Raw genomic sequence first — 27,031 nt, forward strand, 5'->3', positions numbered from 1 at the left:
TTGAATGTGTAGCTCTTTTCTTGCAGTGCATCTAGCAGACGTAGGGATGGCTCGAACTAAGGCATCTCATGCAAATGCAGAAGAATATCAGTATCAGACCAAGGAGATTGCAGCAGTCGATCGACATTGATAGCACAAATTGTGCTCGGCGACCGCAAGAGGCAGCTTCAAAGACCCACCGCTAGTTTTCTTTCTTTCGTTGCCTTGCTTCTCTTAAACTTTGCGAAATCAACATAGAGGACCTTGTCCATTTGATCCGCATTCTTGACGAAGAGAACTATGCTGGGAGCATCCATCGGCATACCTACTTGACGAATGTTAACAGCCAGCGATTATTCATCTAAGAGAAGATGCCTCGGTTCTTGACTGTTCAAAAAAAAAAAAAAAAAAAAAAGCGATACTTGAACTAGCATCCATACCTTCTTCTTCGATGCTGAGTCTAGTGCGTTGAGTTGATTGACCTTGATTTACGTACTCTTCTTTTTTTACTGTTGAGTTCGCAACTCTGCTAAACACTTACAGCAATGCCCCATGCATTGCACCCTATCAAGAAGTATTTCCAAAGTTGATCAAAGCCAGCGAAAAATGTCAAAGGGATTGTTCATACTGTATGAGAAAGTGTCTGCATGGGTGAGTACATATTGGTGGTTCATAGCGCTTTCCCTTTCAAGACTATGTTAAATGCTGACTCACATCCCATATCGCCCAACGTTGGATAGTGGATAGGTGCATCTCCGCTGGGTGGGACCCCGATTAAACGCGTGCAATTATAGATCCCTGAGTTTGGATGTGCAATTAAGGAGGGATCCTGATGACGTTGCAGAAGAGCGGCAGCAAAGCGGCTTAAAGGGCAGGTCCAGAGGTGTAAACAGAACAATAATAAGGCCGAGTCTTCCGCCTCTTTTTCGAAACTAATCCATCTTCTTCCCCCTCTCCCCTCATCCCCCACCCCGTCTCCGTGGATTAGACCATGTACGCCCTTCGCAACATCTCGCGTCTCTCCAAGAGCGCTGCCGCCATCAAGACCGCCCCCAAGGCTTTCAATGCCGCCTACATGAAGAAGGGTAAGGATCTCATCACTCATCATCCTTCCTTCTAGGAAACCAGCAACAACACCCAACAGGAACATGTCTTTTTCGCAGCGCCCCACACATATCCTATACACACCACATACACGCTTTTATTTCTTGCCATGGTCCCATTTGTTTCTTTTATCGTTTCTCGCACTCAATATCAATTATCCGCTATCATCAACTCGCGCTTCCTTGCCTCACACTGCCCTCCCCTCACCCATGCCTGGCATATTCCCACACAACCAACCAAATGCGACAGCTTTTTCAGTGGACGATCCGCCACTGCTGATCACACAGCTAAAACGTAGCAGCACTTGATGAGATGCCGGCAGCAGAGATCGTCTCGCCGCATCACACACACTTGTCTCTTCCGATGGGGAGGATCAATCGAATCGGAAGCGGTGTTTATATTTTTACCTGTGATATTTTTTGAGCCTTCCGGGGACGGTCTCGATCTTTTGGTGCCTGGTGCCTCAATCTGAATCTCAGTCCAGCAACGCCTCCCTGTCCATAAGAAAACTCCCCAACACACTGGTTGCCGAACGTTACGGGATCGGATGGATCGGATGGCCAGTGGCCAAGTCTGATCATATAGGAATCGATCTATCGAGCAGATCGCACTGATCCTGCAGTGTTTCTGTCTATTCTTTTATTGGACCTCCACTGAATATTCGACTGGACTCTCTTTTAATTGGGCCATTCATTCAACACCACCAGTGAACGTCTTCAGTCACTCTTACGACGGCCACTAATACAATTCCTATCTTTGTTCGATTCCATCTCGCTCTTAGCTGGCTATGCCTCTGAGGCCAAGTCCGCCGGTCAGATTCGCTCCGTCATTGGTGCCGTCGTCGACGTCCAGTTCGACCAGGGCAAGCTCCCTTCCATTCTCAACGCCCTCGAGGTCAAGAACTTGGACCGTCGTCTGGTTCTCGAGGTCGCCCAGCACTTGGGAGAGAACACTGTCCGCACCATTGCCATGGACGGTACTGAAGGTTTGGTCCGTGGCCAGCCTGTTGAGGACACTGGCGCCCCCATTACCATTCCCGTCGGCCCCGAGTGCTTGGGCCGTATCATCAACGTTATTGGTGAGCCCATCGACGAGCGCGGTCCCATCAACGCCAAGCAGACTGCCCCTATCCATTGCGAGGCTCCCGAGTTCGTTGACCAGTCCGTCGTCCCCGAGGTTCTCGTCACTGGTATTAAGGTCGTCGACTTGCTCGCCCCCTATGCTCGTGGTGGAAAGATTGGTCTCTTCGGAGGTGCCGGTGTCGGAAAGACTGTGTTCATTCAGGAGTTGATCAACAACATTGCCAAGCACCACGGAGGTTACTCTGTCTTCGCCGGTGTCGGAGAGCGTACCCGTGAGGGTAACGATTTGTACCACGAGATGATGGAGACCGGAGTCATCAAGCTGGACGGCGAGTCCAAGGCCGCTCTTGTGTTCGGTCAGATGAACGAGCCCCCAGGTGCCCGTGCCCGTGTCGCCTTGACCGGTTTGACCATTGCCGAGTACTTCCGTGATCAGGAGGGTCAGGATGTGTTGCTCTTCATCGACAACATTTTCCGTTTCACCCAGGCCGGTTCCGAGGTGTCTGCCCTGTTGGGTCGTATTCCCTCTGCTGTCGGTTACCAGCCCACCCTTTCCACCGACATGGGAGGAATGCAGGAGCGTATTACCACCACCAAGAAGGGTTCCATTACCTCCGTCCAGGCCGTCTATGTGCCCGCTGATGATTTGACCGATCCCGCTCCCGCCACCACCTTCGCTCACTTGGACGCCACCACCGTCTTGTCCCGTGGTATTTCCGAGTTGGGTATTTACCCCGCTGTCGACCCCCTCGATTCCAAGTCCCGTATGTTGGATCCCCGTATCGTCGGTGAGGAGCACTACGAGACCGCCTCCAAGACCCAGCAGATCCTCCAGTCGTACAAGTCCCTCCAGGATATCATTGCCATTTTGGGTATGGACGAGTTGTCTGAGGAGGACAAGCTGACTGTCGAGCGTGCTCGTAAGATCCAGAAGTTCTTGTCCCAGCCCTTCACTGTCGCCCAGGTCTTCACTGGTTCTGAGGGTCGCTTGGTCAAGCTCGAGGACACCATCCGCTCCTTCAAGGAGGTCCTTGAGGGCAAGCACGATCACTTGCCTGAGGCTGCTTTCTACATGGTCGGTGACATTGAGGACGCCACCGCCAAGGCCGCCAAGATTGCCGCTGAGATCTCTGGCAACTAAATTATCGACTCGACTCCCCAATGCCGCGCCCTCCTCTCTCATCCCTGTCATCTCGGTTTAAAAAACAAAATACAAATTCTTTTCACTTTCGCTTTTCCCGCCATGTTCGATACGATTCAACCCTACTCTTTTTTGTTCAAAACACGCCGTTCTCCGTTTTTATAAATTGATACAAGTATTTTCAAATACAAACCCCATCTTTAAACAAAAAGGCGGACGAAAAAAAAAAATATACAGCATTCATTTCAACATTATGTGAAGAGAGTACAGTTAGATACGTGGATAGGTGAAGGTGATAATTGCACAGCAAAATATCCCCGGTTGTGGGACAAAGGGCCGAAAATGGTCAGTTTCTTGTAGGGAGTGAACTGTAACCGGCTGCAGCTTGCTGTGTTCCCATTTTGTTTGTCTCAATAGTCTATGCGTGCCGATGTTTACGATCGGTTCCTAAACTGATAAACAACTTGTCAACAACCATGTCGTGGGATAGGGTGGACTCCGAAGTTTATTCTACCTAGAGGAGCGGAGACTGACTACGGCACAGGCTCTTCCTTCCAATTCGTGTGGAGAAAGTCGTGGAGAACACTTGGGTACGTAGGAATGCGTTACTGAGTATAATCGCGTCGAGTCAAGTCGTCGTAATAAAGTGAAAGGAGAGTGGGGCGCTGCGATACGCGATTGTCTTCAAGAGACATGGAGAGGACACTGGTCTATTGGATTGGTCTGGGAACAAAAGAAGCGTGGTCCATAAGCATGTGAGGCTCCTTTGAGGTCTTAGACTGGCCTTGTTGGTTAGCCTTGCAGGAAGAGATGTCCCCAAGATCTCTTTGAAAGTGACAAAGGTCCTTCTGCTTAGCCGAGGAAGGGCGGTCAAAAAGATCGGGCTGGTTCCTGAGGACTACATACCACTCCGGGACAATATATACATGACTAGAGATTGCTTCGTAGCTAGCCCTTGTCTGTAGGGAAAGGTGTCTTGGTGGGTGGATGTCCACTCCGTATGGCATGGCGCCCAGTGGGGGTGGAGTGGAGACGAGGTCTTCTGTCATTTCCTTCGCTTCGAGTGAATCTTTGTTTTCGAGTGAGCCGTGGATGCGCGGAAGAAAGTGTCACTTTCGTCTTCGGATGAGAAGTGACAAGCGTGGGGTTTTACTGCCTGCAGCAGGGCCCTGTTACTGAGGCTGCTTCTGTTTATGTTCTCCCTACATTCGTGGTGTAACCCAGCCGGAAGGTCGCTCTCCGCTCTTCGGACATATGGTGTTGGCTTCAAGGGTAACCAGGTGCACTCATAGCACATATGGTGTCGTATGGGACAGCACCCTTTCTTCATGTGGCAATGGGGGAGAGGGGGCCCAAGACTTACCCCACATGCACATATCCACTTTATTATATAAGGTAGCCATCCTTCCCTTCTTTCCCTTCTTCTTTCCTCTTCTCATCGAATCACTCACCCCTCCACCTTCCTTCATCATCTCATTCCTCCTCCTCCTCATTCCTCCTCCTTCTTTGTTCCTTCCCTCGCTCGTCTTATTTTTTTAATCCAACCGAGACAGATACCAAATGGAGCCTTCGTCAACCACAGCTTCTGCCCGTCTCGCCGCGGTGCAGAACCACCTCACGATCCAGCCATGCTTCCAGCGGTATGCGATCCACAACGATAAGCCCACAGGTCCCGCTGATCTGGCCCGCGAGCGTGCCAATGCATCCTTCAAGGTCGAGGACATGACCGAGGTCATCCTCCGCGGCAAGGAGAACGTCGAGGCCCTTGTACGATCACACATTCCTTAGACTATGCAGCTCATTTGCTATGCCGATGCAGTGCAAGATGAACACAACTGACTGACATTTTATCCGCTGCCCTCTCGTTCAATTGATTCACGGGTACATGACATTAGAACATCGCGTTCCAGCTGATCCAGCGCGACCCGGACCTGCGCATGCGTGAGGGCCACCATTATGACTTGACCAGGGCCCAGGACCGTGAGCAGACAATGCGCCAGATCGCCCGCACGCTCGAGTTGAAGAAGCAGATCAAGGACCCTCGTCTTCATCAGGCCTTGTTCATGGCCATGGCCTTCTATTCCGAGTCGTACTCGATGAGGATGTATGTCCACGACATGTTGTTCAAGCAGGCGTTGTTGCTCTTTGGAACTGCAGAGCAGCAGGATAAGTGGATGGACGATATCGAGAACTGGAGAGTCATTGGATGCTTTGCCATGGTACGCAGGCCAGAAATTATGAACTGAACGCCACCGAATCGATGCTCTGAGGAGTAGAATGTGTTGTGCTAACAGAGGAACGTTCTTTGGTTATTCGATTCTGGGTTACGTGTAGACCGAGTTGGGACACTCGTCCAACTTGCGCGGTTTGGAGACGACTTCGACCTACGATCGCGCCACCAACGAGTTCGTGATCCATTCGCCCACCTTGACCGCCACCAAGTGGTGGATCGGCATGTCTGGCGAGACTGCAACCCACACCGGTAAGAGCAGTGACCAATTTTTCGTATATGTATTCAGTATTCAGAATACAGTCGTGAATTCCAGATGCAAGGAACAACTTGGGGTTCCTACAATGCTTCTTATGCAGCCGACCCACAGAACGTGTTCATCATGATCGTTTTCACGGGCAAGGGCTGGCAAGAAGGAGGGGGGGATTTGTAGTTTAAAGTGACAACTTTATATCCGCTCCCGCCCCGCTCCTCCACAAGCGATTTGATTCTTCGTGAAACCTTTACCTAACCATAAGCTTTCTTTATTTGTTGCTATGGAATAATAGTTGCTATTTGCCAAACCGTCGTTGATGGAGAGAGCCACGGTATCAACTGGTTCATCGTTCCCCTCCGCGATCCCAAGACCGGACGCCTCTTGCCCGGTGTGACCTGCGGAGACATCGGCCACAAGTCCTCTCGCCAGGGTCTCGACAACGGCTGGATCCAATTCACACAGGTCCGCATCCCCCGCGAGAACATGTTGATGAAATGGGCCTCGATGAGCCCCGAGGGTGAGTTTACACCTTCGCCTAACCCTGTCCTGTCCTATGCGACCCTCATCCCCGAGCGTTTCACGATCCTGAGCGGATCCCAAGTCGTGTTGGCCCAGACCTTGACAATCGCCGTCCGCTATGGAGCCGTCCGTCGCCAGGGTAACCACGACGAGCAGATCTTGGACTACCAGACCCACTACACCAGCTTGATGCCCGGAGTTGCATTCATCTACATGCTTAACATCGTCGACCGTGAGCTGTTCGATAAGTGGGACGAAGTTGCTGAGTATGCCCAGACGGACGCTGGTGCGTTTATGCGCGAGATCCCTGATCAGCACGGAGTCTCGGCTGGTTTCAAGGGAGCCTTGGCCTGGTACGTGACCGACATCCTGGAGTCTTGCCGTCGTGCCTGCGGTGGTCACGCTTATTCCGCTTACAACTCGATCGCTGGACTGATCGGCGATTATGGTGTGGTCACGACCGGAGGTGGAGACAACGTGGTGTTGATGCAGCAGTCGGCTCGCTACCTGATTACCACCCTGAAGTGGGCCCAGGAAGGCCAGGAGGTCGTCGGATCCGTCAGCTACTTCAACGACTACAAGAAGATCCTCCAGAACCCCAAGACCACACTCCAGGACCCTCGCGATCTCCTCAACCACGATTTCGTGATCGATGTCCTGACCTGGGCTTGTGCCAAGAAGGCGACTGACTTGGGCGCGATCCTTGCGGAAGCTGGCAAGGCCAACTTCGACCAGGCTTGGAATGCCAACCAGACGGAACTGGTTCGTCTTGCAGATGTGCACGCTTGGAGATACTTCTTGATCTTGTACCAGCGTGGTATTGACCGCGAGAAGAGCAAGACTGTGTACCCAATGTTGCGCAAGATGGGTCAGTTGATGAGCACTTTCGCGCTTCAGAAGCACTTGGATCTGTTCATGGAAGAAGGATACTTTGATGGCTCGCACTCGAAGATGGTGCGCCAGCTGTTCTTGGATCAGTGCAAGGAGTTGCGCAAGGATGCGGTTCCACTGGTGGACGCCTGGATCATTCCTGATTATATCATCAAGGCGCCCATTGGAAAGTATGATGGAAACATCTACCCGGCTTACTTTGCCACGGTCAACGAGGCCCAGAAGTCGTTCGACCCTCCAGCGTACTGGCACAAGTATGCGTCACCCTTGGTCAACGCCCCTCGCCCTGGTGAGAAGAAGGGATGCCATTGCTAGATTGTCGTCAAGTAACCGTGCACGCGCAATATAGACCGGGAAGGACGGAGTGAGATGGAGATATATCCTTGTACAAAGACCAAAATAAAGCTGTTCAGCAGAGCAATTATTGTAATACTACGCCTTTATGAGGAAATGTTCATCTGGAGGCAGGGTATCTCGTAGGATGATGGCGCCAGGGATGCATACCATGGTACGAACCCGGATATACTTTCCCCGGAGTGCGGCGCGGCCACTCATTGGGCTGAATACATTTTGTGGAGTGCAAGAAAAAAGTGATCGGCAGTCACTCTCGTGCCCTTCTCCCCCCCCCGAAGCAATAGAAGGATCTGCATCCTCCGCTTCTCTTCAACGCACTCTCCACTTTCCACTTTACTTCTCTGGCCAATTCTTCGTCCCCATTTCATATACCTTCAACATAAGAATGTCATCCATGCAAAGCACTTCACTCTTCAGCGTCAAGGACAAGGTCGTCCTCGTCACCGGCGGAGGTCGAGGGTAAGATCCCTTCCTTTTCTCCTTCACCAAACCAGTACTTTTTTTCCAGTCTGTTGATCATCACTTTGACTTTTTCCTGTACCACTCTACTTACAACTGAGTTTTCCATTGATGCCAACAGAATCGGATTGATGATCGCTCACGGATTCGTGGCGAACGGCGCCAAGGTGTACATCTCCTCTCGGTCCGCAAAGGTGTGTGACAAGGTCGCGGAGGAGCTGTCGAAGCTCGGTCCTGGCCAGTGCATCTCCATTCCTGCGGACCTCCAGAGCCTGGATGAAGTCAAGCGCTTGACGGCCGAGATCGCCAAGCGTGAATCGAGTAAGCAACAGAAACGCAGAAGATGAAGGAGAGACGAGAAGAGAAAGGAGAGACGAGAAGAGAAGAAGAGCGTCGATCGAAAGCCCTGTACCAGGATTTGGTGAAAGCTGATGTACATCATATTAATGCAAATGCTGTACCATGCATTCGATTTGTCTTTTCGTGTGAACAGAGGTCCATGTCCTCGTCAACAATGCCGGTGCCAACGTAAGTCCATCCACATTCCAAGCGTAGCCTATGCCCTTTTTTTTTTTTTTTTTTTTTTTTTTTTTTTTTTTTTTTTTTTAAATTGCCTATCCTTCCATTCTTCTGTTTCATCTCACGCTCAATGTAATCAATGTACAAATATTTCCTCTCTTTCTCTCTCTCTGTCTTCTAGTGGGGCGAATCGATCAACACCTACCCTGACCAAGCCTTCGAAAAGGTTCTCAACCTGAACCTCAAACGCGTCTTCTCGCTCACCCAATCCATGCTCCCCTTGCTCCTCGCCGCTGGCACCTCCTCCTCCCCTGCCTCCATCATCAACATCGGTTCCGTCGATGGTATCCGTAACCCCAGTCAAGAGACCTATGCCTACTCGGCTTCAAAAGCCGCGCTCCACCAAATGACCCGCGTCATGGCTGGACATCTGGGATCCAAGCATGTCACCTGTAATGCGATCGCTCCAGGACCCTTTGAGAGCAAAATGATGGCACAGACGCTCAAGGACCATGGGGATGAGATCGTGGCGGGTGTGCCATTGGGACGAATTGGACAGCCTGAGGATATCGCGGCCACGGCGATTTATTTGGCATCCAGAGCTGGTGCTTACACGACCGGGGCGATTATTCCCGTCGACGGAGGAGTCTTGGTCGCGGCCAAGGCATAAAGTAATGTCTCGTTCAGCGTGAAAGTCTGGTAGTCTGTCATTTTTGTAATAAATCGAATGAAAAAATATTTTGATCGCTCAAGGTCGAGCTCGCTTGCTTTTTTTTTTTATTTGACCTGTAAATTTTCCTGTCAAATCTCTTGATAAAAAAAAAAAAGCAAAGACGCCAGCAGGACAGTATAGCCCTCCCACTCTCTAGAGCGCCAAGAAAGATCCCATGAGTGCGGTTCCAGCCGCAAGAACCAAGGCCGTGAGACCCTGTCCATGACCATGAATCAATCCATTCGCAGTGTTGGGCGTAGTACTCGTGTTCATCGGTGCGATCACTTGAACTGTCGCCTGCCAGTAGTACACATTGGGTCCTGTACCTGGAGATGTAGGTGGTCCAGGGATCGGGATCAAACTCGTCGATCCAGCTTGCACGGAGGAACTGGTCGGGGTCGCGACACTGCTGATAACGCTGCTACTGCCGGCGTTAGGGACTGAGCTCGTGCCTTGAGCAGTCGTGTTAGGTGTGATCACCATGTTGAGCTGTGAAATAAAAAAAAGGGATGGTTAAGATCCTGTGCAGAGTTAAAAAGAACAGCTGGACAAGATTTTTGCAAAAAGAACGTACAATGTACGCGCCCACGGGGTACTGAGCGGCGGTGACATTCCAGGTCTGGGTGGCCTTGAGAATGGCGCCCGAGGTGATGGAGACGATCGTGGTGTTTGACGACCCGTCCTTCTTCGCGACCGAGATGTTAATCGAACCTATACATTCGAACGAGAAATATGAGGATGATAAATGTGTCAGTAACTGGTTGCCTGAGCAAGGGCTCATAATGCCGGAAGAAAGAGCGGGTACAGTAAAGAGTACAAAGCATGGGAAAACTCATTCTTTGCTCTCACTCTCACCCTCATCGACTGGATTCTGTGCACAAGGCGTTCTCAGCTGATAAACACCGCTCTACCGGTGATGCGGCAAGAACGAAGGTTGAGAAAACAATGGTAACTTACTGATGGGTCGCTGGTCTTGGATACTGGCCGAGATGGACAGCATGGTACCCTGGATGACGGTCATGCCATTGTAGGGCGAGGTAACCTGGAGACCCGGGGTATTGATGAACGCGGATTGCGACGGCGTTGGTACCGTGGCCGAGGTCGATGTCGTAGCTGTGCTGGTGATGGCAGCATGAGAAGTGGTAATTGACGACTGTGCCTGAGTACCGGACAGGTACTGGGCGCAGGTCAAGGCGATGAAGAACAGGGGTTTGAAAGAGGTCTTCATAGTGAGGTTTCTTCTGCTGGGGCAGTGTGAAAATGTGTTGGTTAGGTGCGGACTGGTTAAAATTGTGGAGGAAGAACTTTAATAGCTTCTTTTTTTAGTACCTTTCGGGATGAGATGAGGAATGGGCTGGCGGTTGAGGAGGAGGAGTGAATGAATGAGTTGGGTGCGGAGGAGCGGTGGGGTTGGCCGGGTACAGGTAGAAAGGAGAGGGGCGTTATGGGATGTGGTGTTAGGGTATAGGAGGGCTGAGGGACAAGGAAATGTCTGTCAAGGATGGAGGTGGTCGTGTGCCTGAAGAAAAGAAAAAGAGAAAAGAGGAAAGAAAGAGAGGAAAGTAGTTTCTTTAACAATATTCTTTCTTCTTCCGCGACTGCATGCCCTTCCACCCATTCTCCTCTCCACACGCAGATCTCCCGTCTGGAGGTGCAAAATGCTCTCCTTTCACAATTCAGGCTTTACTGCCCGTAAACTGCTCAACCGTTTTTGTTTGCTTTAACAATCCCTCATTCTGTGAAATGTACAAAACGCGTAGCACAAAGAGCCTTCGCCTTTAATGCCTACTGCTTCCGTACTTTCCAGCCGACAGGGCGAACAGTTGATTCGTGCTACTTTAATGATGGCTCTCATGCGGAAAAAAAACGAGCACAACATCGCATAACACGCTAATGAAAGGGCAGAGGCACAGGCACAAGCGCGGACAGGGTGCGTTCTTAGGACGACCGACCCACACCCGCTACTTGTTATGCAGACATTAATGGTTGGTACTCCCAATGGTTGCCCCAGAACCTAAACGAACATGCGTCAACACAGGGCCATGTGAGAATCGATTTATCCATGAAACGGGGTAGTAAGCAAATAAGAACATATTCAATGTCTTCCATACCCTGCTGCAAGAATGCCACCTGCACCTTTCCATGGCATCTGAGGACCAGTGACAACTAAAACACATAAAGGTCACGTCGTTAGATACCTGTGCCCGTTATTATATCAAAAAGGATAGTGCTTATTGGCCTTACCCCAGTCAGGCACTAGTAGGCCAGTACGCTTGGGAAAGAGTCGTGCTGCAGTTTCCAGTCCTTGAACATCTAGTCCTGCGATTACCATCGCCAAGTTGGACGAACCCCATGGTCGGATCATGAGAAGCCCGGTTCCTGGTTCACGGAACTCGTTCGAGGAGGCAATCTCGGACTTTGGTAGGATGGATACAACGCCACTTTGGCTATCAATGGTCACTGGAAATAAAATACATGTCTGTCAGTGCTGTGGCAAGGCGCCAGTTGCAGGTAAAACTCCTCATGTGCGTATGTTATCACCTTCTTGCTCCGATTGAATGAGGATGTGGTTCGTAATAGTATTTTGGTGGCTATCGCCAATCAACACTAGATTGGGTCTCTCTTCTTTGCTATGCTCGATATCTCCGATAGTAGCGAGGTATTCCTCGTCCGTATAGATTTCGACGTCGCCCCTTCCGTAAAGAAAAATATCGTGCGCGACAAGTTTCGCGATCCGATCGGCTGTGCTGAGCAGCTCTGGGGAGACCAAATGGGTGGTCCCTATTACGATGACAACCCGCTTTTCAAGCACCTGGATTGCTGGTCCATATGTTTCAGGGTGTCGCTCAGTCGCGGTCCACTCGTTAGAATCATCAAACTATATGCAGATGATCAGCGAGCGACACAGTAATTATAGCTATGGGATTATTGAAAGATACAGAGCATCCACCACGACCGTTTCCGAAGAGTTGACATACCTGCCAACGATCTCCTTTTTTCGAAGTTCGTTCACGGATAAATGTGCTTGATGATAATGGCGCATCTTTTTGGAGATTAAATGTCATCCCGTCGATGACGATCGTCGAGATAGAGCCACGCCGTGCCTCCAGACTAGGCGAGTCAGCGAACGAGAATCGGCGAATATTTGTCGTTTGCAAGACCCAGATGGTTGAAGCCCCCTTAGATCGCTCAGTCTGTTCGTCGCCCAAGATGCTGACCTTGATCGTTCCTTTTCTACATAGACGTGAAAAAAGTCGTTCAAAAATGCGAGAATTGTGGACACCGGCGTACCCTCGATAACTTTATGTCCATGACCTGCTTACCTGAATGGGATCTGTAATTGTTCAACTTGAATGCCGCCTTTTGACCCCATGCCCGCAGGGTTGATAACAGTAATCTTGAATGACTTTGAAAATGGAAGATGGACTACAGCTTTTTTGTCATACTGATCCTCTACAGCACCTTCAGATTTCGACACTACATCATCGTGCAAGTGCTGTTTCAAGAAACCTTGCATGGTTCCGTCGTGCAAAATGTTTGTAAACCAATGCCCACCTCCCGAGATTTCAGATAAACTGGGCGTAAAGATTACATCGAGTCAGCACAAAGATTTGTCAGGACGATCGATGGCATCGTAGTGAACGCTATGCAATGTACCTGATTGAAGAGAAATTGTGAGAGTTTTCTTGCCCCAGACGAACCATCTTGCGAGAGTTGAACGGAGGGACATTGTTGTCTGCACTACCTGTTCTTGCCAAGGTCGGGATGCCCACCTAGGAAGAGAGCAAGAAAACATATTAAACAGCTGTTCAGCCCAAGGTCACTCTCCTTGAGCATATATACGTACAGCATTGGACATATGAACATCGTTGTCAAACTCAATAATGGACGACTCTAGCAGCTGCATTATTCGAAAATATAACATAGTGTTCAGTTAGAGTGCACTAGACATTTGCTCCGCATGTGACTAGATATCAGGAGGACTCAAATTTACTCCACGAAGATAAGAATCCGTATGCGAGTTGCTTAGCCAACCAAGAAACGGTACATATTGCTTGATATTCACGTATCCAGCAGCGGGTGTGGCTACGCGGTAGGAAAAAAAAAGAAAAGAAAAAAAGACCAATTATGAAAGATGTTTAGACAGTTCCGTATCACTCTTAGTAGAATAAAAGATTGAGAGTGCACCATCGAACGAACCTGCGATCGCCTTGTCGGGAAAATGTGTCACGAGAAACCATGCTCCTTGGCCCCCATTGCTGTGACCGGCCATGAATAGTCGTTCAGGATCGGGCTTAATGCCAGGAATGTTCTTAACTGCGTCGGGGACCCCTGGTAACTTGTCTGCAAGACTATGGATAGCATTCATGGCATTCTTAACGCTCGCTCCATGCCAGTCGTACCCCCTACAAGCACATGTACAAACGTGGGGTTTAGTCCGTGCCCGACCCACAGATATGGCGCCTCAGCTTGGTCAAGTAATACCGTACCAAGGCGAGCGTCCTGTTGGTAACACGATCTATGTCGAGAGTGTTGAAATGTACGGTAAGAGTTCGATGCCTTTCAATGAAGGTCGATGGATACTTTTCATATGGAGTATATATAGCGCTTACCCAAGTCCTTTCTCGTTGAGTATACTCTGCCAACCAGAACGGACTCTGTGCAACTTCGACACCTAAGAAAATATTATGCTATCAGTCGCCGTTGTAGATATACTAAGAATAAGAGAGTAGATGCACGACCGAGACCTACCCGCTCCATGGAGGGCTACAATGACGGGTGCAGAGTCCAACGGCTGCGACGACGGTTTGCTCGGTGGAATGGCAGCAGCATAATGAACAGTGCCGTCAAAATCTAAAAAGGTGTACTTGTACACCTTACCCCATTCCTTTTGTTCGATGCGAATTAAATCGGTTTCGAGTGCCCCCGTCGATTTTTCCATGTTGTTGCCAGATCTCATTATAGCCAACTCGAACCTTAGAGAAAATTCCAATCCCTGAATACGTTGGCCCTCCTGCAAGCTAAGGCGAATAGTAACCGGACGATGGGTTCCAGGATACAGACTAATGGATCTCAACTGCTCTTTCAATTCTGCTGAGAATTGGTTGGAACCATGCTCGACTTTGACCGACCTAACAAGAACCCTCTCTGGACCCACATTCCGGAGCGCCACACTGATATACTCGCCAGCGAGAGCATTATCCACAGCATCCATGACAACATATCCTCCATAGCCCTCCTTGGCTACCTGAACCATTATTCCGTGATCATGCTGTGTTGTCCGCGGTGCCACCTTGAGTTCGCATCGGAATTTGGAAGGCGGTGGCAACACAGCGCCACCAAATATTCGCACCTCATGAATGACTCTTACAGAGATGGTATGTCGAGTGTTAGGAGCCAGACGGAGGGTATGTCGCGTGAGACCATATCCGTACCAGTCGCCTGAGAGCCGTTCGCTGTCGACATAAAAGTCACCGACGTTTTCGCACTGGATGGTGACAGAACATTTACCATCTTCATTTGGTGGAAAGCATGAGGCAATGGAGGGCACGATAAAAGATGAGCGAGCCCAGGCTTGGAACTGGTTGAATGCCCAGCCCATAAATTGCTGATTGAATTTCCAACTGGCGATTCAAGAAAACCATAATAAGTCGTCAGAAGTCGAAAGCGTTGGCATTGAACGGACAGAACGATCGAGCATGTAACGTACTCGATCTCAGGATATAGAACATTGATCCATCCTTCTGAGTCTATTTCCGTAGTATGCCACCGCACGATTCCATCCTTCGCCAACTCTGATGGGTATTTTGCGTCCTTGTCATATGGGAGGTTCCTGAAACCGCCTACAACATTGCATAGTAAAAGGGTTGAAAGGAAAGTCAGTAGCCTTATACGCGAAATTGCAAGTGCACTTAGTAAAGCCGCGAATTTGGACCACAACATACCGAATGCTTCCAAAGGATCTGCGCCGAAATCCTGCTCGCGCATCCCTGTCGGGAAGGGTCCCAGGACCTAATTTATCAAATACGACGATTTGTGTTATGTTGAAGTTACAAGAGAAGGGTTACATTTCTTTGCAAATTGGACAGCCCTTCTTGCCTGCCAGCTCCTGTCCATTGATATCGAAAGGTTATCTTCCTTTCTGGTGACAAAAGTTGAATCGGTACTCATAACAGTCTGTCCATGATCCTGTATAACAAGGTCCTCGAACAAAGAAGGCCGGCACTCGATGGTGGCTCCGATGCTAGCGATGAGCATGGTCAGCGTAATTGCAGAATGGGACCTCATCAGCTTCCAATGACCCTTGTTTGTGTTGAATTCGGATGAGGGGAAAAGACGGAAAGCTTACATTGGTGGTCGACCCTGTTACTACAAAAGGGGAGATAAGGTTTTCACGTTTGTGCCTCGTGGGAAAATGCCGCTCAACTGAAACACGCGCGTCAAACCTAAAGACGCCAAACGCCAATGGACTCGCGTCGCGGTCTTTGATCGTTTCAAGGTTTTTACGAAGCCTGCATTCAAAGATTGCAACATCTTTGTCAATTGAACAAGAGAGTAGCGCCTTTTGGAGATAAAGAAGCGCCTGCGAATGGCTACCGCTGCAATCCGAAATGGCTTTCCTGAGAAATACATGACCACATTGAGAAGCAAAGGATTCGCAATGGCTTTATCTACTAGATCGAATCCTCGAGGATAACTGTTAAATAGCAAGATTTCTCTCCAAGGACGCTCTATCTCTCCACTACATACCAAGACTCAACATACTCAGTAGCACCTCAACCGCCCATACCTACAACGCACATTTTTAGCCCGACTAAAAGCACCAATCTACAAAACCAACAATATGAATCAGGTAATTTTAAAATCAAATGCACCTGTCATCTTGGCACTGCGATCAAGATGGAGATACTAACATTTTGATAAATATCAATTCTTCCCCGTTGCCGAACTAGAACACGCACGTGCCTGTGTGCATGAACATAAATGGCACGCTAGTCCATGGCACAAAAACGACGACGACTTCCACGATGACTGAGGCAATGAGTCAAGGTAACACACGGCATTGAATGATTTCATGCGCTACTACAGCGGTAAAATATTAACATCTCTTTGACCGAATTTTAGGATTCGGGGCCCCTCTCATCATTGTTGTCGAACAAAGAAAGGATGAAGTAGTCAAGGCTGTAATAGGTGGCGAGACTGTAATCCAGCATTCTGCGGTAAGAGCTCGGCCCCATTATGTTTAACCTGGCTCTCCCTCGGCGAACTGCACACTCACATTCACATTCATTGGCCTACCATATTTTCTTGTACAATTTCATCCTCGCATTAAAAATAGTCGCGATGGAGAACTGAATATGGTGACGAGATCCGCGACACTTACGGGACTGAAGTGAGATGGTGTAGCGTATCCAATGGGCAATGGCAGCTGCTCTAGTCTCATTTATCCTGTACACACACACTCGCGCAAACAAGATGAGGATACACAACCTCAGCCGATGTCTTTAGAACATTAATCGCTTTATAAAATAAATTATGATACTTTGTATATAGTCACTTGTTCCGGATTATTTAGCTTATAAACGAATCGATGCCAAGCATAGCAATCGACCAATTCCAGGTAGCTCCCCACCCTTCTAGAACTACATGAGGATTTTTTTAACGCTTCATATCAAGCTTATAACATAAAAAGATATAATATCTATCCTCCAAATAATATCTCCTACATGTTTATGAGACCCACTGATGAGCTTATTGGGTGTAGAGCGCATCATCCTTCCACGCGGCTTGAAAGAGCACCATGTTATCTATAAAAAACACATCCGAGTACAATAGACCACCATGCCTTCCACTTCTATCGTTTCTCATCATCTCCATCATTTCTTCTAAAAAAAATCAGACAGCGATAGCTCCATCAACACCTCTGTATATCGCTTTCAATTTTTACGAAATCATAAAGGCAGTACATTTTACAACATAATATCATAAGTTGGAAGACTTGACGCATTTCTGCTTTTAAATGCACTCTCAGACCTTCACACCTTTGAAATGACTGAAGAGTAGAGACTTTTACGGCACCAATATCTGCAATGAGGTCACTCATATCACCTACAGAGTCATTCAATGCCTCTAAAGCACACGAGGTAATCCCAATGGTCTTAATGAGCTACTATGTCCTCTGGATAGTATAGTTATTCACATAAACTTCACTTTATTTTTCAGACTATGGGCTAAGATTCAATGTATCGAAAAAAAAAAATTTGGCGCGTGAAAATCGAAGATTTGCCAGAACTGACAAACGGGATATGATAGTCATCCAGAGCGCGTCGATAAGGGTTCAGAAGACGCTGCTTGCTTCTTTAACGTTAACCTGTTTGACTGGCAGGTTATTTTCGTCATGCTTCGCTTTAGACATCGTGTATCCACGTAAGCCATAGCTATACGCTTCATTCATGGTTCAACTACAAGATCCCCGTGGCACCTTATACTGGTGATGAATAGTACGGCAATACTTAATCGACGGAACTATGTAGTGCATAGCTGGTCTCGGAAGGACAGCTCATGACCAGCAACGGCAGCATTTTCTGAGCTACAGTAACCAGGAATAAAACTTCCATATTGATGGTCCATTATACGCGTAAATGTTCATGCCCCACAAGGCGGGTTCACACATTTCAAGCCTGTTTATTCCCCATACATTGCTTCGTCAAAAGGAGTTATGGATAAACAATCTGGTACTCCACCGTTACTGGTTGAAATGAACCACAGCGGCTGGGCTCCCGCATTGATAAATAAGAATACTTCAGAATAGCGTACTCTTCCTTCACGAAAACGGTACGAGAATAGACATGGTCGGTCCTTTAAGATGAGGGTGGTGCGTGAGTAAGGCATGAGGGCCGGCATTACACTTCCCACTTTAAAGAATTATGCCCTCAAGTTCATAAACTCTGTCACCAGTTTCCTCTTTGCCACTCGCTCAAACGTACAAGTCGTTTCGTCATACTTTTACAACGCATGACCATAGTTCCAAGCCTGCAATGTTCTCATTCATGCAGAGTCGTGCTGCGTAATGGATGCGAGGATAAGGGCAGCGTGACCCATCTGCTTTTCCAAAACAAAACAAAACAGCAACTTGAAAGCAGCTACTGACAATGGTAGCTTCGCCCTCGTGCACAATGTAGAAAAATTGAGGAAACGGCAAATTGCTGTTCTCCACCTACCTTGTTCCTCCACCTACACATTCTTAACGTCCAACATTCATCACATATTCACTTCAATTAGAACAAGATGGCATTTACAGACCAGCAAAGGGTAAGTATGACTGGGAGCGTACACTTCTAGGCGCGAAAAGCAATGCCAGTGAAGGACCATTGAGACTTCCTTATCAATGGTACAACAGTTCATGGCGTTATCATCCTTGAACCAAGACATAGACATCTTCGGGATCCACGTTCATGGTACGGTCACTGAGATCGAAAGATACGATTTCCATTGCCAACACGGAACTCAGGGTAAGTTAGGCAGCAGCACTCAGCCAATATGCTAGGCTTTTATCGCTTGTTATTGACAGAAAATACAAATCATGCCCCTAGATTGGGCGAAAATCTTCAAGATATGCGATCCTCTTAATCCAGGAGTGAAGCAACCAGTCATAGTGTTTGCGAACCAGCAGGATGACCTACCGGTGGTGAATCCAGGGGACTATATCGTGATTTGGAACTGTGGAGTAGGTGCTCGCTGTGATTCGCACTCATGTCTAGTGACTCGATGGTGCTCATAGAGTGTGCTTTCACTAACACTGTTGTTCCCTTCATTGTTTGAAAACTGACGAAGTATTTCTACAAGAATAAATGGGGTTACTCAATTCGTGCGTGGAAACATCTAGGCAGCATTTGGGAAACTATACCCAGAGGGCAGTGGCATTTAACCTAGAGTCCGATAGCAGAACGATCGCAAGAGATCAAGGAAGTTTGACCCTTGGCGATGCAGAAAATAAAATGTGTTTAAAATAAAAATCCTATTGACAGGCGTTTTTGTGTAACTATTGCTGTGCTCCTCCCAACTCTGGAAAAAAGAAAAATGGACATGGCCCTGACAACCATGATGCTTCGTCTTTCCCCTTTTCCCGCACCTCATGTGGTTTTCGCTGCTTGGCGTCTTTTGTTTTGCCTATGTGCTGTTCGCCAAGTGAGCTTGCAAGATGCTTCGCCATGTATGATGGCTTTTCATGCCTGCACTGCAATTGTTCACGCATGCTTGTGCGACAGAATAATATGGAACTTTTGGCTCTCGTTGCACGCGAAACGTATTTTGGAAATAGGTAGCCAATGAAGACAGCCTCGCCGCACCTTTGCCTCTCATCGCAAAGCAGATAAAAAGACGACAATTCTTCTTTACTATCTTTTTAAACCACCCATCCCTTCCAAAACCAAATCCATAACACAATAACCCACTATATTAACATGGTAGCTACGGCTCAATCAGATGTAATATTAACTGTGAGCAGCAGCTTATAAAATACGAGTATTTGGTCAGCAAAGGACGGAGATACTAACAAATCTTAGTAAATGTGCTCTCCCAGTTCATTGCAGTGAGCGATTTGATCAAAAGCCAATTTGCTATCAATGTTCAGGGCATAGTTGTCAGAATTCATCGCGAGAAATTCAAGTGCAAAAATGGATCGGCCGGTATAGTACAATGAATTTCAAGCAACGCGCCAAGACGCTCTGTTTTTCACAGTTTTTAACCTTGACATTTGTCACTCTCAAGACTGGTGTACATGGTTCGAAATCCGCGATCTAATAACAGAAACGACAAGAGAAGCGGCTATTTATCAGAAAGAATACTCTGAGTTGCCAGATTTGAAGCCTGGCGATATTATCGAACTCAACCAGTGCAGTGTAAGTACTCGACCATTCGGAGTGTTTCTCTTGCTGTATAACCTCAAGCTCGCCTTTACTAATCCTGCTCTCTTAAACATACAATAAGTACTACTGGAACGAAAGATTTGGCTTTCAAGTCCGCATTTCCCCATCTTATGAAGGTGCGTCTTTCAGAGTAAACCCTCAACCGCAGTCTAATGGACTCTCACAGTCTCAGAGCGGCTACAGTAATGGCGGTGACGTAGCGCCAGCTGAACCCGTGCCTTCTTCGCCAACTCCGATGGGGCAGCAGCAGTCGACACAGTCGACGAAGTCTCCAGCAACTGAGCCCGAGAATCCGAATTCAGAACAAGAACAAGAGCAAGATACTCATAGCGAAAACAGCGATGACAGCATCGTACCATCTGAACCCGCACGATCGTCACCAAACCGAACGGAGCAGCGGCAGCCAGGCCAGTCTCCAGTAACTGAAGCCGCGAGTCCTACACCCTTCGATGTAGATGAGACACTTGGGCTGGGGTCTCTTGCAATTTAACCCGCATGTCCACTCCAATATCGCCGCAAATTTGCACAGTAGTAGCAACAGTACTCATAAGTAAGATCAAACTAAAGGTTCCTTTTCAAATCTATGTTCTTACATCCTCTTCGTATTGCATGTCGAGGAAAAAAAAATATTAAATAAAAAAGCTATAAAATAAAAAATTATATCAAATAGGCATTAGGTGTTGTATTTGACAGGGATTGAGAGGCGTCACACATCCAAATGGACCTTCATCTTGAGGGAACCGACCGAAAAGATATAGCGAGAGAAACGAAGTGAGTACAGTAGGACTTGTCATTGCAGGCCTTGTTCCCTGATAGGTCGCTGCCTTCGTTTGACAAAGAAATCTCGGCGTGCTGTACCCATGCAAATCCTTATCGACAATAATTTTACGCGCTAGAGCCGCGCAAATCTTTCCTCTTTTTGCCCCTCGTTTATCGTCATTTCATTCTTGGATGATTTTACGTGCTGGACCATTAAATAAGGGGTTTTTATCTCGATGAATGACTGATGCCAACCTCCATCATCCTGAACGCTTTGCACAGAAATCGATGTGTTGAGAGGAGCAGACTTTGATTAGCTTAACAAGGGGGGTATTAGGCATAAGATAACCCTCAGTTATCGCAATTCTTAGTTTAAAGAAGCCGAAAATCGATAATGGCCCATACGTTGGATCATCCTGGCTTCCACACGCCCTGTTTAACTTTCGACCAAGATGCCTCCCAAACGGTCGCCGACGACCAGGTTTCTCACTCCACTAATGCTACAGAAAAGTACCACGAGGTTCAATACAACTTCCTCGCCGAAAATGCACCATTCGAGTCTGCGATCCGATGCGCCGCCATGTTTTACAAACAATTCCACTTCGCAGGACCTTGGGACGGCAGAGACGCGCTTCGAAAGACCCTAAGGTCCTTGGAGCAATCAGGAAACAAAGATTTTGCGGGATTTGATAAGCAAATTGAGGTATGCGGACTATTGTCTTTACGCTTGTCGTTTACTATTCTTCAGTTTAACGATTTTTATATGCTCTGTTAAATAGTCCGATTCATTCAAGGAATGGGAGCGCGACTACTTCGACATGGTCAGGACTTCTAAAAAATCAATCATGGATGGCTTTCTGACGTGGCAAAAGCAGCAGGCTCAACGAGCGAGTATTTCCGAAGGAAAGAAGGTGCTATTGACTCGTATATCCTTGGTCAGCAACCTGGCTTCGGAGGCTAATAAGGCAGCTGAGAAAGAAATGCTGGACTCATCAGACCAGGTAAGATGTACCAGACCTGCTCTTCCTTAATGTGCTACATTTGTATTAAATTTGACACCAATAATTAGTTAGCCTCCTAATACCATTGTCTTATATCTTTAGGAGATTTCAACAGCTTCTGGCAGCAACTCATTACCGAGTGAATATTCTGTGCGACAACAACAGACTGAGGATCCCACTGTGCCAGAACCAGTCTCTGTAGCACCATCCACTTTGTCGTCTTTATCCTCATCGTCGTCATCGCTCACCGTCTCTCCCCCAGAGTCCCCATTCATCGACGAGAAAAGCAAAGTAATGAATGTCGGAGGTTTAAAATGAATTGGCTGCGCCTTTGATTAGCAACCTCTGACTTTACCTTTGAACTAATGCTCTTGCTTAGCATCCCGATGTAGAAGTTGATGTGGTATCGATAGCGGAGGTCGGAGCGATCTTTAAAATCAAGCTCTTCGACTTTACTGGCTGCCTTGGCGACATGAACGTGGGGAGGGACTTTAATAAGTACTTCACGCGATCTGCAGAGCTGAAGTACAACAAGGACTCGTTTCCCGACTTTCTGTGAGCGGATGTGACAATATCGCATGTATCGTTTTTGAACACCCAACCACCATACTAACTGCTCTTACTCATGTGTGTTGTTAGGGCAATTAACGGTATACTTTTCTTGCGAGACCGACCGACCAAGCTACAAGAGGAATGTTTCAAGCAGCGCTACCACAAAATTCTGGAGGTTATGAAAGGATACATTCCGGAACCAGCGGATGATACAGTCGAGGAGGCACTCAGCTCCGTTCGCAGATGGAAAGACGTATGTTTATCAGGTTTCCATTCTTCGCTATATTTGTAACATTGTCGCAATGAAAGTCATTGACTCTACAGCGTTTGATCTAATTCACTCGTTTGCCATAGACATACGAATTCAAGTTCCGTAAAGTGCGTGACGTTGGCGTGGCTCGAAGGGCTTTACAGGAGGCTGTTGAGGGTGCAAAAACATCGTCCTGGAAATGATTATTTCTTCACGGCTGCATGAATCTGAGCAGCAAGAAAACTAGTCCCGTTTCTGAAGCGGATCAAACCTCCTCGTTCATTTTACCGATGCTATCGTGCATCATGACTAGGCCGGACGAATGCAGGCTCGCTCAGTAAGTGTTTGGACGTAGCCTTGGTATAGTTTACACATGTTTATAAGTTGATTCATACTAGCAATTTTCTAACTCTCTATTCCATAATTTTTCCATCACTAAAGCACTGCCACCACCTCAACATCAGGAAGTATCTTCGTTCGTCTCTGCCAGGATCTGTCGGATCCTCCAAAGCACCCTGATCTTATGGCGAAGCATATTAGCTGCCTTGATGTTGGCTTTGGAGAAGTGTCGTTCGCCAGTGGTATCGCCAAGGACACGGGAGACATTTGTAGGCTGGCGATATGGTCTAAGTGCACGCTGGACCAGCTGAACGAGCAGTATTTTGGCGCTGAGGATGTTTGCATCCCATTCTTGCAGATTGTGTCCACCACATGCACGTTCTATCAAATGAAGCGTGTCGGTACATTGTGTGTTGCGGTGCAAGTTGGCGAGATGGAGATTGTCCAAGACCTTCCCGGACTGATCTCTTTCGAGCCACACGTGTTCACCTGGCTGGCGTTGGACTTGGCTTTCACAACATTGCTGCAGAACATTGGCACAGCGACCAACAGCAAGAGAATATCTTTCCCTGGTCTCTATTACCACGGTCTGTGCACCCCATCGGCCAGAAAGATGCCGAGGCACTGAAATAAAGATTTGGGGTGCATTCTCGAGTTCATTGATATTTTAAATCACCAGAGAGCCTCCGGTATCGCATGGGGGGAGATGCTTCGATACTCGTGCTCAAAATGTTGTGGATCACTACCCTATGCGGCCATCGAATCGCGATCAGATCATCGTCGTCCAGATCTCGAGTAGAACCGATAGATCTCATTTCCAAGACCTTTGCAGTGCTGTTCCCCGACTGCACAAAATTCTCAATGGCGCGCTATTCACCTTTTTATGGACGTCCTTACCTGTATCATGTCAAGGACAGATAAGACAGGAATAGTGTAGAATAGGACAAGGAGGTAGGTGAAAGGGAAAAGGCCAGGAGATAACGTATTGCAAACTGAAGTTTTTTGAAGTAAAGGCTGCTAAGTGTTGGGGATGAAAGATGAGTGAATAAAGAGTGAGGATTGAACCAAACGATGAAAATGTGCAATAGCAAGAAAAGCTTTGTCAGCAGCATAATGGGTTTGCACTTGGTGCTCGCACTGCATTGAAGGGACATCGCGTATATCTGGCCCGGGCGGTGCACAGCCTCGATGGCATCACTTAGATCTTGATCACCAGAGCACCTGTGCAACATTCACATCTACCCGCAATGAAGGAGCTCCTTGAAAGACTACAAATGGAATACGGACAATACATTAACCCTGGTTTCTGTTATTGTCAAATGCCTTTTCTGCTTCTGTTTTTTCTGGGAAACCATTTTTTTTTTATCATGGGCCTTCGCCGCGACTCATTGATTATGAGAAGTGCGTCAGATAGCCGGTTTCGTTGTTGCTGTTGTTGTGGTAAAAGCAGATCCATTAGCTGAGCCAGACGCGCTTTTTCACGTATATTTTTGTATCCGATCTTCACCGCGAACCACCCCTGGGGGCTTTTTGTCTTTGGTAGGGTGTGTCATTGCTATTTTTCTTCAAACATTATTATGGTGGTTTTTGTACGTCAAGCCGTCTCGATGTATTCAGTGAAACGGGTCTCTCCACGAAAGAATGATGGCTACAAAGTCTTGGCTCTGCATGGACGTCAAGAACTGCTATACTAGTCCTTCGAACACATATCCAGTCACAGCGACGGATTGGCAGGCCAGACTTTTTTTACTGCATTTCTACAAATGTGGATGAACAATAATAGAGAGGTGCTCAGTTCTGGTGCTATAATTGGAAGATCCTTGTTCTCTCCCTCTCTCTCCGCGCTCTTTGTAGGGGGACCAGCATCGAACAAGCAGTACGTTCTGCGGATAGGAGTGCTGATATCGCCGTGACTAGCGCACAGATCTTGGGACGGCCAAGCTCCTCGCCGCTTTCAGAGCGTGATCTTGATGGCATCAAGTGCACCATCGTGCGTGAGGTAGGCACAATTCTGGCGTTAGCCAGCCGCCTTGATCCAGTTCAATCTGGAGGAGCTAAAAAGTCCATGATCGACCAATAGACGCGCCATGTTGCCATAAAGACCTATACACATGTCTTCGATCACTTTAGGGTGGGTAGAAAGGAAGCGGAAGGTGTAGCTCTTGAAGACGTGACAGCACATGGAAAGGTCTGCAGCTGTGTCAATAGTTGTTTCCACTCTCCTTTATCCTGAAGGTGGCAGCAAACCGGCCACAGCGGTTTCTGTCGTCAGCGGCATCATCTCCTTTCTCTGTTTTTTCTGAAGGTCGTAAGCTGCTACGCCATCTAAAATGAGGTTTGGGTTCAGATTCCTGAGGGACATTTCGAAATTGTGAACTGCGCCCATTTTTTACCGCGACTGCAGATTTCTCGTGTGGTTATACTAATAAGGAAGAAATGAAGTGCTGCAGAGTATGCGCATAAACATGGACAATCCTTGGAGAGGGACGCGTGTGTCGTTGCCGACAGTCCTTTCGGCCACTCCCAGTGCTGCTGTCCACAGCTGCGACGTGTACCCACTTGGAGGTGTTGTTTGTAGCAGGCTGATTTTCTTAAGAAGTGGATGCAGCACAGCCGTATGTGAGCACTTGATGAAATAAGAAAAAAGCTGGAGAGGATGCAGCCAGCACTGGTTATGTTGGAATAGACAATTTGGTCCGAGTCCAACATACCCACGGTGTATTGTCTTTAGGGACTATTGTATGCCCGCATAGTGCTGCAAGAGGATAGTATTGCTGTATGTGACCTATATGGTCATCGTCGCTGTAGCCGTTTTTTCCTTGTTTCACTCGTTCTCTTTCCTTGCTGCTTGTTCCTGTGTTTTATGCCTCTTTATCCTTGTGCACTCCCAAGTACATCATTGGCTGCTTAAATAGACGTGCTGGCTGCACTCACAAAAGACACTCTTGTGGTGGTACTACTTTTGCCATGTCTTTTCTGTCTATTACTTACTATCTTTCCATGCCTGTATGCTCATCAAAGGAGACCTCTCTTCCTTTCTTCCTCTCATCCTCTCATCCTCTCATCCTCTCATCCTCACTCCCTCACTCCCACTCTCCCTCTCTTTGGGCCTTTGCTGTCATCTTACCACCAAAGTATATTTCATGTCCCGATAGGTCACCGGTCAGATTTATTTTGCCACCATTATCTCCTTGCTTGTCTCTGTCCACTGTCTCCGCGCTGACTATCGCCCACTATCTCTTTTTCTTTCATATGAAAGGCCCGAAAAGACTATACCGATAGGAGGCACTCTCTTCGCTGCAGATAGCAGTGATGACGTGTACCGTCTGTCAAGGAGGGAGTGTCCACTGAGGACTGAATATGAAGCCCTCCTCTCTTCTCTCTTCTCTCTTCTCTCTTCTCTCTTCTCTCTTTTCTTCCTCATCTTCTCCCCGGTTTTCTTCCTGGTCTTCAAGGTAAGCTCTTCTTCCTCTTCCTCTTCCACCTTTACCCTGCTCCAGTTACTCCCACTTTCACTCTCAGTCCTTCACTTCTGCTGTCTCTTGCCCTTCTTTCTCATTGCTCTCTCCCACTGCTCTCTCCCATTCTTGTCCACCTCAGTCTCGTTCATCTGCACTTCTTGTATCTCTCTCACGCACTCACCCACCCAGCGCTCCCTTGTCTCTATTGCTTCTAGCTCTCTCTCTCTCCCCTTCTCCTCCTTTGTTTACTTTTGCTTTTGCGTTTGCTTTTGCTTTTGCTTGGACTTTTGCATCTATCACTGCTCTGACTCTGGCATTTGTCTAAGCTTCCGCTTTTGCTTTTGCTTGTGCTCTGGCTTTTGCTTTCGCTTTTGCTTTTGTTTGGACTTTTGCTTTTGCTTCTGCTCCGGCGTTGCTTTTGCTTTCGCTTCGACATCTGCTTTTGCTTCTCCATCCGCCTTTGCTATTGCTTTTGCTTTTGCTTGGACTTGCGCA

At 47.8% G+C, this 27,031-nt stretch overlaps 8 protein-coding genes across 8 annotated transcripts; 6 read left to right on the forward strand and 2 right to left on the reverse strand.

The window, feature by feature from the left end:
• Positions 1 to 898: 898 nt before the first annotated feature.
• BC939DRAFT_441612 (P-loop containing nucleoside triphosphate hydrolase protein) lies at positions 899 to 3,557 on the forward strand. Its single transcript, XM_051554265.1, has 2 exons — positions 899 to 1,064; positions 1,865 to 3,557. Exons 1-2 carry the CDS (start codon positions 971 to 973, stop codon positions 3,304 to 3,306), a joined length of 1,536 nt encoding a protein of 511 aa, XP_051415422.1. The 5' UTR covers positions 899 to 970; the 3' UTR covers positions 3,307 to 3,557.
• A 1,111-nt stretch (positions 3,558 to 4,668) lies between these two features.
• Positions 4,669 to 7,625, forward strand: BC939DRAFT_407654 (uncharacterized protein). The gene is made up of 4 exons (XM_051552874.1): positions 4,669 to 5,073; positions 5,202 to 5,525; positions 5,641 to 5,788; positions 6,085 to 7,625. The coding sequence occupies exons 1-4, from the start codon at positions 4,867 to 4,869 to the stop codon at positions 7,515 to 7,517; spliced, it is 2,112 nt and encodes a 703-aa protein (XP_051415423.1). The 5' UTR covers positions 4,669 to 4,866; the 3' UTR covers positions 7,518 to 7,625.
• An 18-nt stretch (positions 7,626 to 7,643) lies between these two features.
• Positions 7,644 to 9,250, forward strand: BC939DRAFT_441615 (uncharacterized protein; the record flags this gene model as incomplete). Its single annotated transcript, XM_051554266.1, has 4 exons — positions 7,644 to 8,015; positions 8,137 to 8,336; positions 8,509 to 8,543; positions 8,716 to 9,250. Coding segments are annotated over 4 exons (1,096 nt in total), but the record flags the coding sequence as incomplete, so codon positions are not given.
• A 26-nt stretch (positions 9,251 to 9,276) lies between these two features.
• BC939DRAFT_441618 (uncharacterized protein) lies at positions 9,277 to 10,792 on the reverse strand. The gene is made up of 4 exons (XM_051554267.1): positions 10,576 to 10,792; positions 10,204 to 10,487; positions 9,821 to 9,957; positions 9,277 to 9,735 (listed from the first exon to the last, which is right to left on the reverse strand). The coding sequence occupies exons 2-4, from the start codon at positions 10,472 to 10,474 to the stop codon at positions 9,400 to 9,402; spliced, it is 744 nt and encodes a 247-aa protein (XP_051415425.1). The 5' UTR covers positions 10,475 to 10,487; positions 10,576 to 10,792; the 3' UTR covers positions 9,277 to 9,399.
• Positions 10,793 to 10,968: 176 nt separating this feature from the next.
• BC939DRAFT_490376 (uncharacterized protein) lies at positions 10,969 to 15,584 on the reverse strand. The gene is made up of 16 exons (XM_051559448.1): positions 15,346 to 15,584; positions 15,192 to 15,258; positions 14,957 to 15,089; positions 13,999 to 14,870; positions 13,860 to 13,921; positions 13,737 to 13,765; positions 13,447 to 13,652; positions 13,241 to 13,332; positions 13,094 to 13,147; positions 12,904 to 13,019; positions 12,570 to 12,821; positions 12,225 to 12,480; positions 11,788 to 12,124; positions 11,491 to 11,706; positions 11,358 to 11,412; positions 10,969 to 11,260 (listed from the first exon to the last, which is right to left on the reverse strand). The coding sequence occupies exons 1-16, from the start codon at positions 15,532 to 15,534 to the stop codon at positions 11,215 to 11,217; spliced, it is 2,982 nt and encodes a 993-aa protein (XP_051415426.1). The 5' UTR covers positions 15,535 to 15,584; the 3' UTR covers positions 10,969 to 11,214.
• Positions 15,585 to 19,606: 4,022 nt separating this feature from the next.
• On the forward strand, positions 19,607 to 20,821 carry BC939DRAFT_441631 (uncharacterized protein). Its single transcript, XM_051554268.1, has 4 exons — positions 19,607 to 19,733; positions 19,829 to 19,934; positions 20,017 to 20,147; positions 20,236 to 20,821. Exons 1-4 carry the CDS (start codon positions 19,710 to 19,712, stop codon positions 20,662 to 20,664), a joined length of 690 nt encoding a protein of 229 aa, XP_051415427.1. The 5' UTR covers positions 19,607 to 19,709; the 3' UTR covers positions 20,665 to 20,821.
• Positions 20,822 to 21,327: 506 nt separating this feature from the next.
• On the forward strand, positions 21,328 to 22,939 carry BC939DRAFT_500201 (uncharacterized protein; the record flags this gene model as incomplete). Its single annotated transcript, XM_051560015.1, has 6 exons — positions 21,328 to 21,636; positions 21,713 to 21,934; positions 22,037 to 22,225; positions 22,314 to 22,489; positions 22,574 to 22,739; positions 22,841 to 22,939. 6 exons carry the CDS (start codon positions 21,328 to 21,330, stop codon positions 22,937 to 22,939), a joined length of 1,161 nt encoding a protein of 386 aa, XP_051415428.1.
• A 102-nt stretch (positions 22,940 to 23,041) lies between these two features.
• BC939DRAFT_500202 (uncharacterized protein) lies at positions 23,042 to 23,703 on the forward strand (the record flags this gene model as incomplete). Its single annotated transcript, XM_051560016.1, has 2 exons — positions 23,042 to 23,073; positions 23,178 to 23,703. The coding sequence occupies 2 exons, from the start codon at positions 23,042 to 23,044 to the stop codon at positions 23,701 to 23,703; spliced, it is 558 nt and encodes a 185-aa protein (XP_051415429.1).
• Positions 23,704 to 27,031: the final 3,328 nt, after the last annotated feature.

The sequence above is a fragment of the Gamsiella multidivaricata genome, assembly GCF_025024155.1.
Source record: "Gamsiella multidivaricata strain RSA 2152 chromosome Unknown BC939scaffold_11, whole genome shotgun sequence".
NCBI lineage: Eukaryota > Fungi > Mortierellomycota > Mortierellomycetes > Mortierellales > Mortierellaceae > Gamsiella > Gamsiella multidivaricata.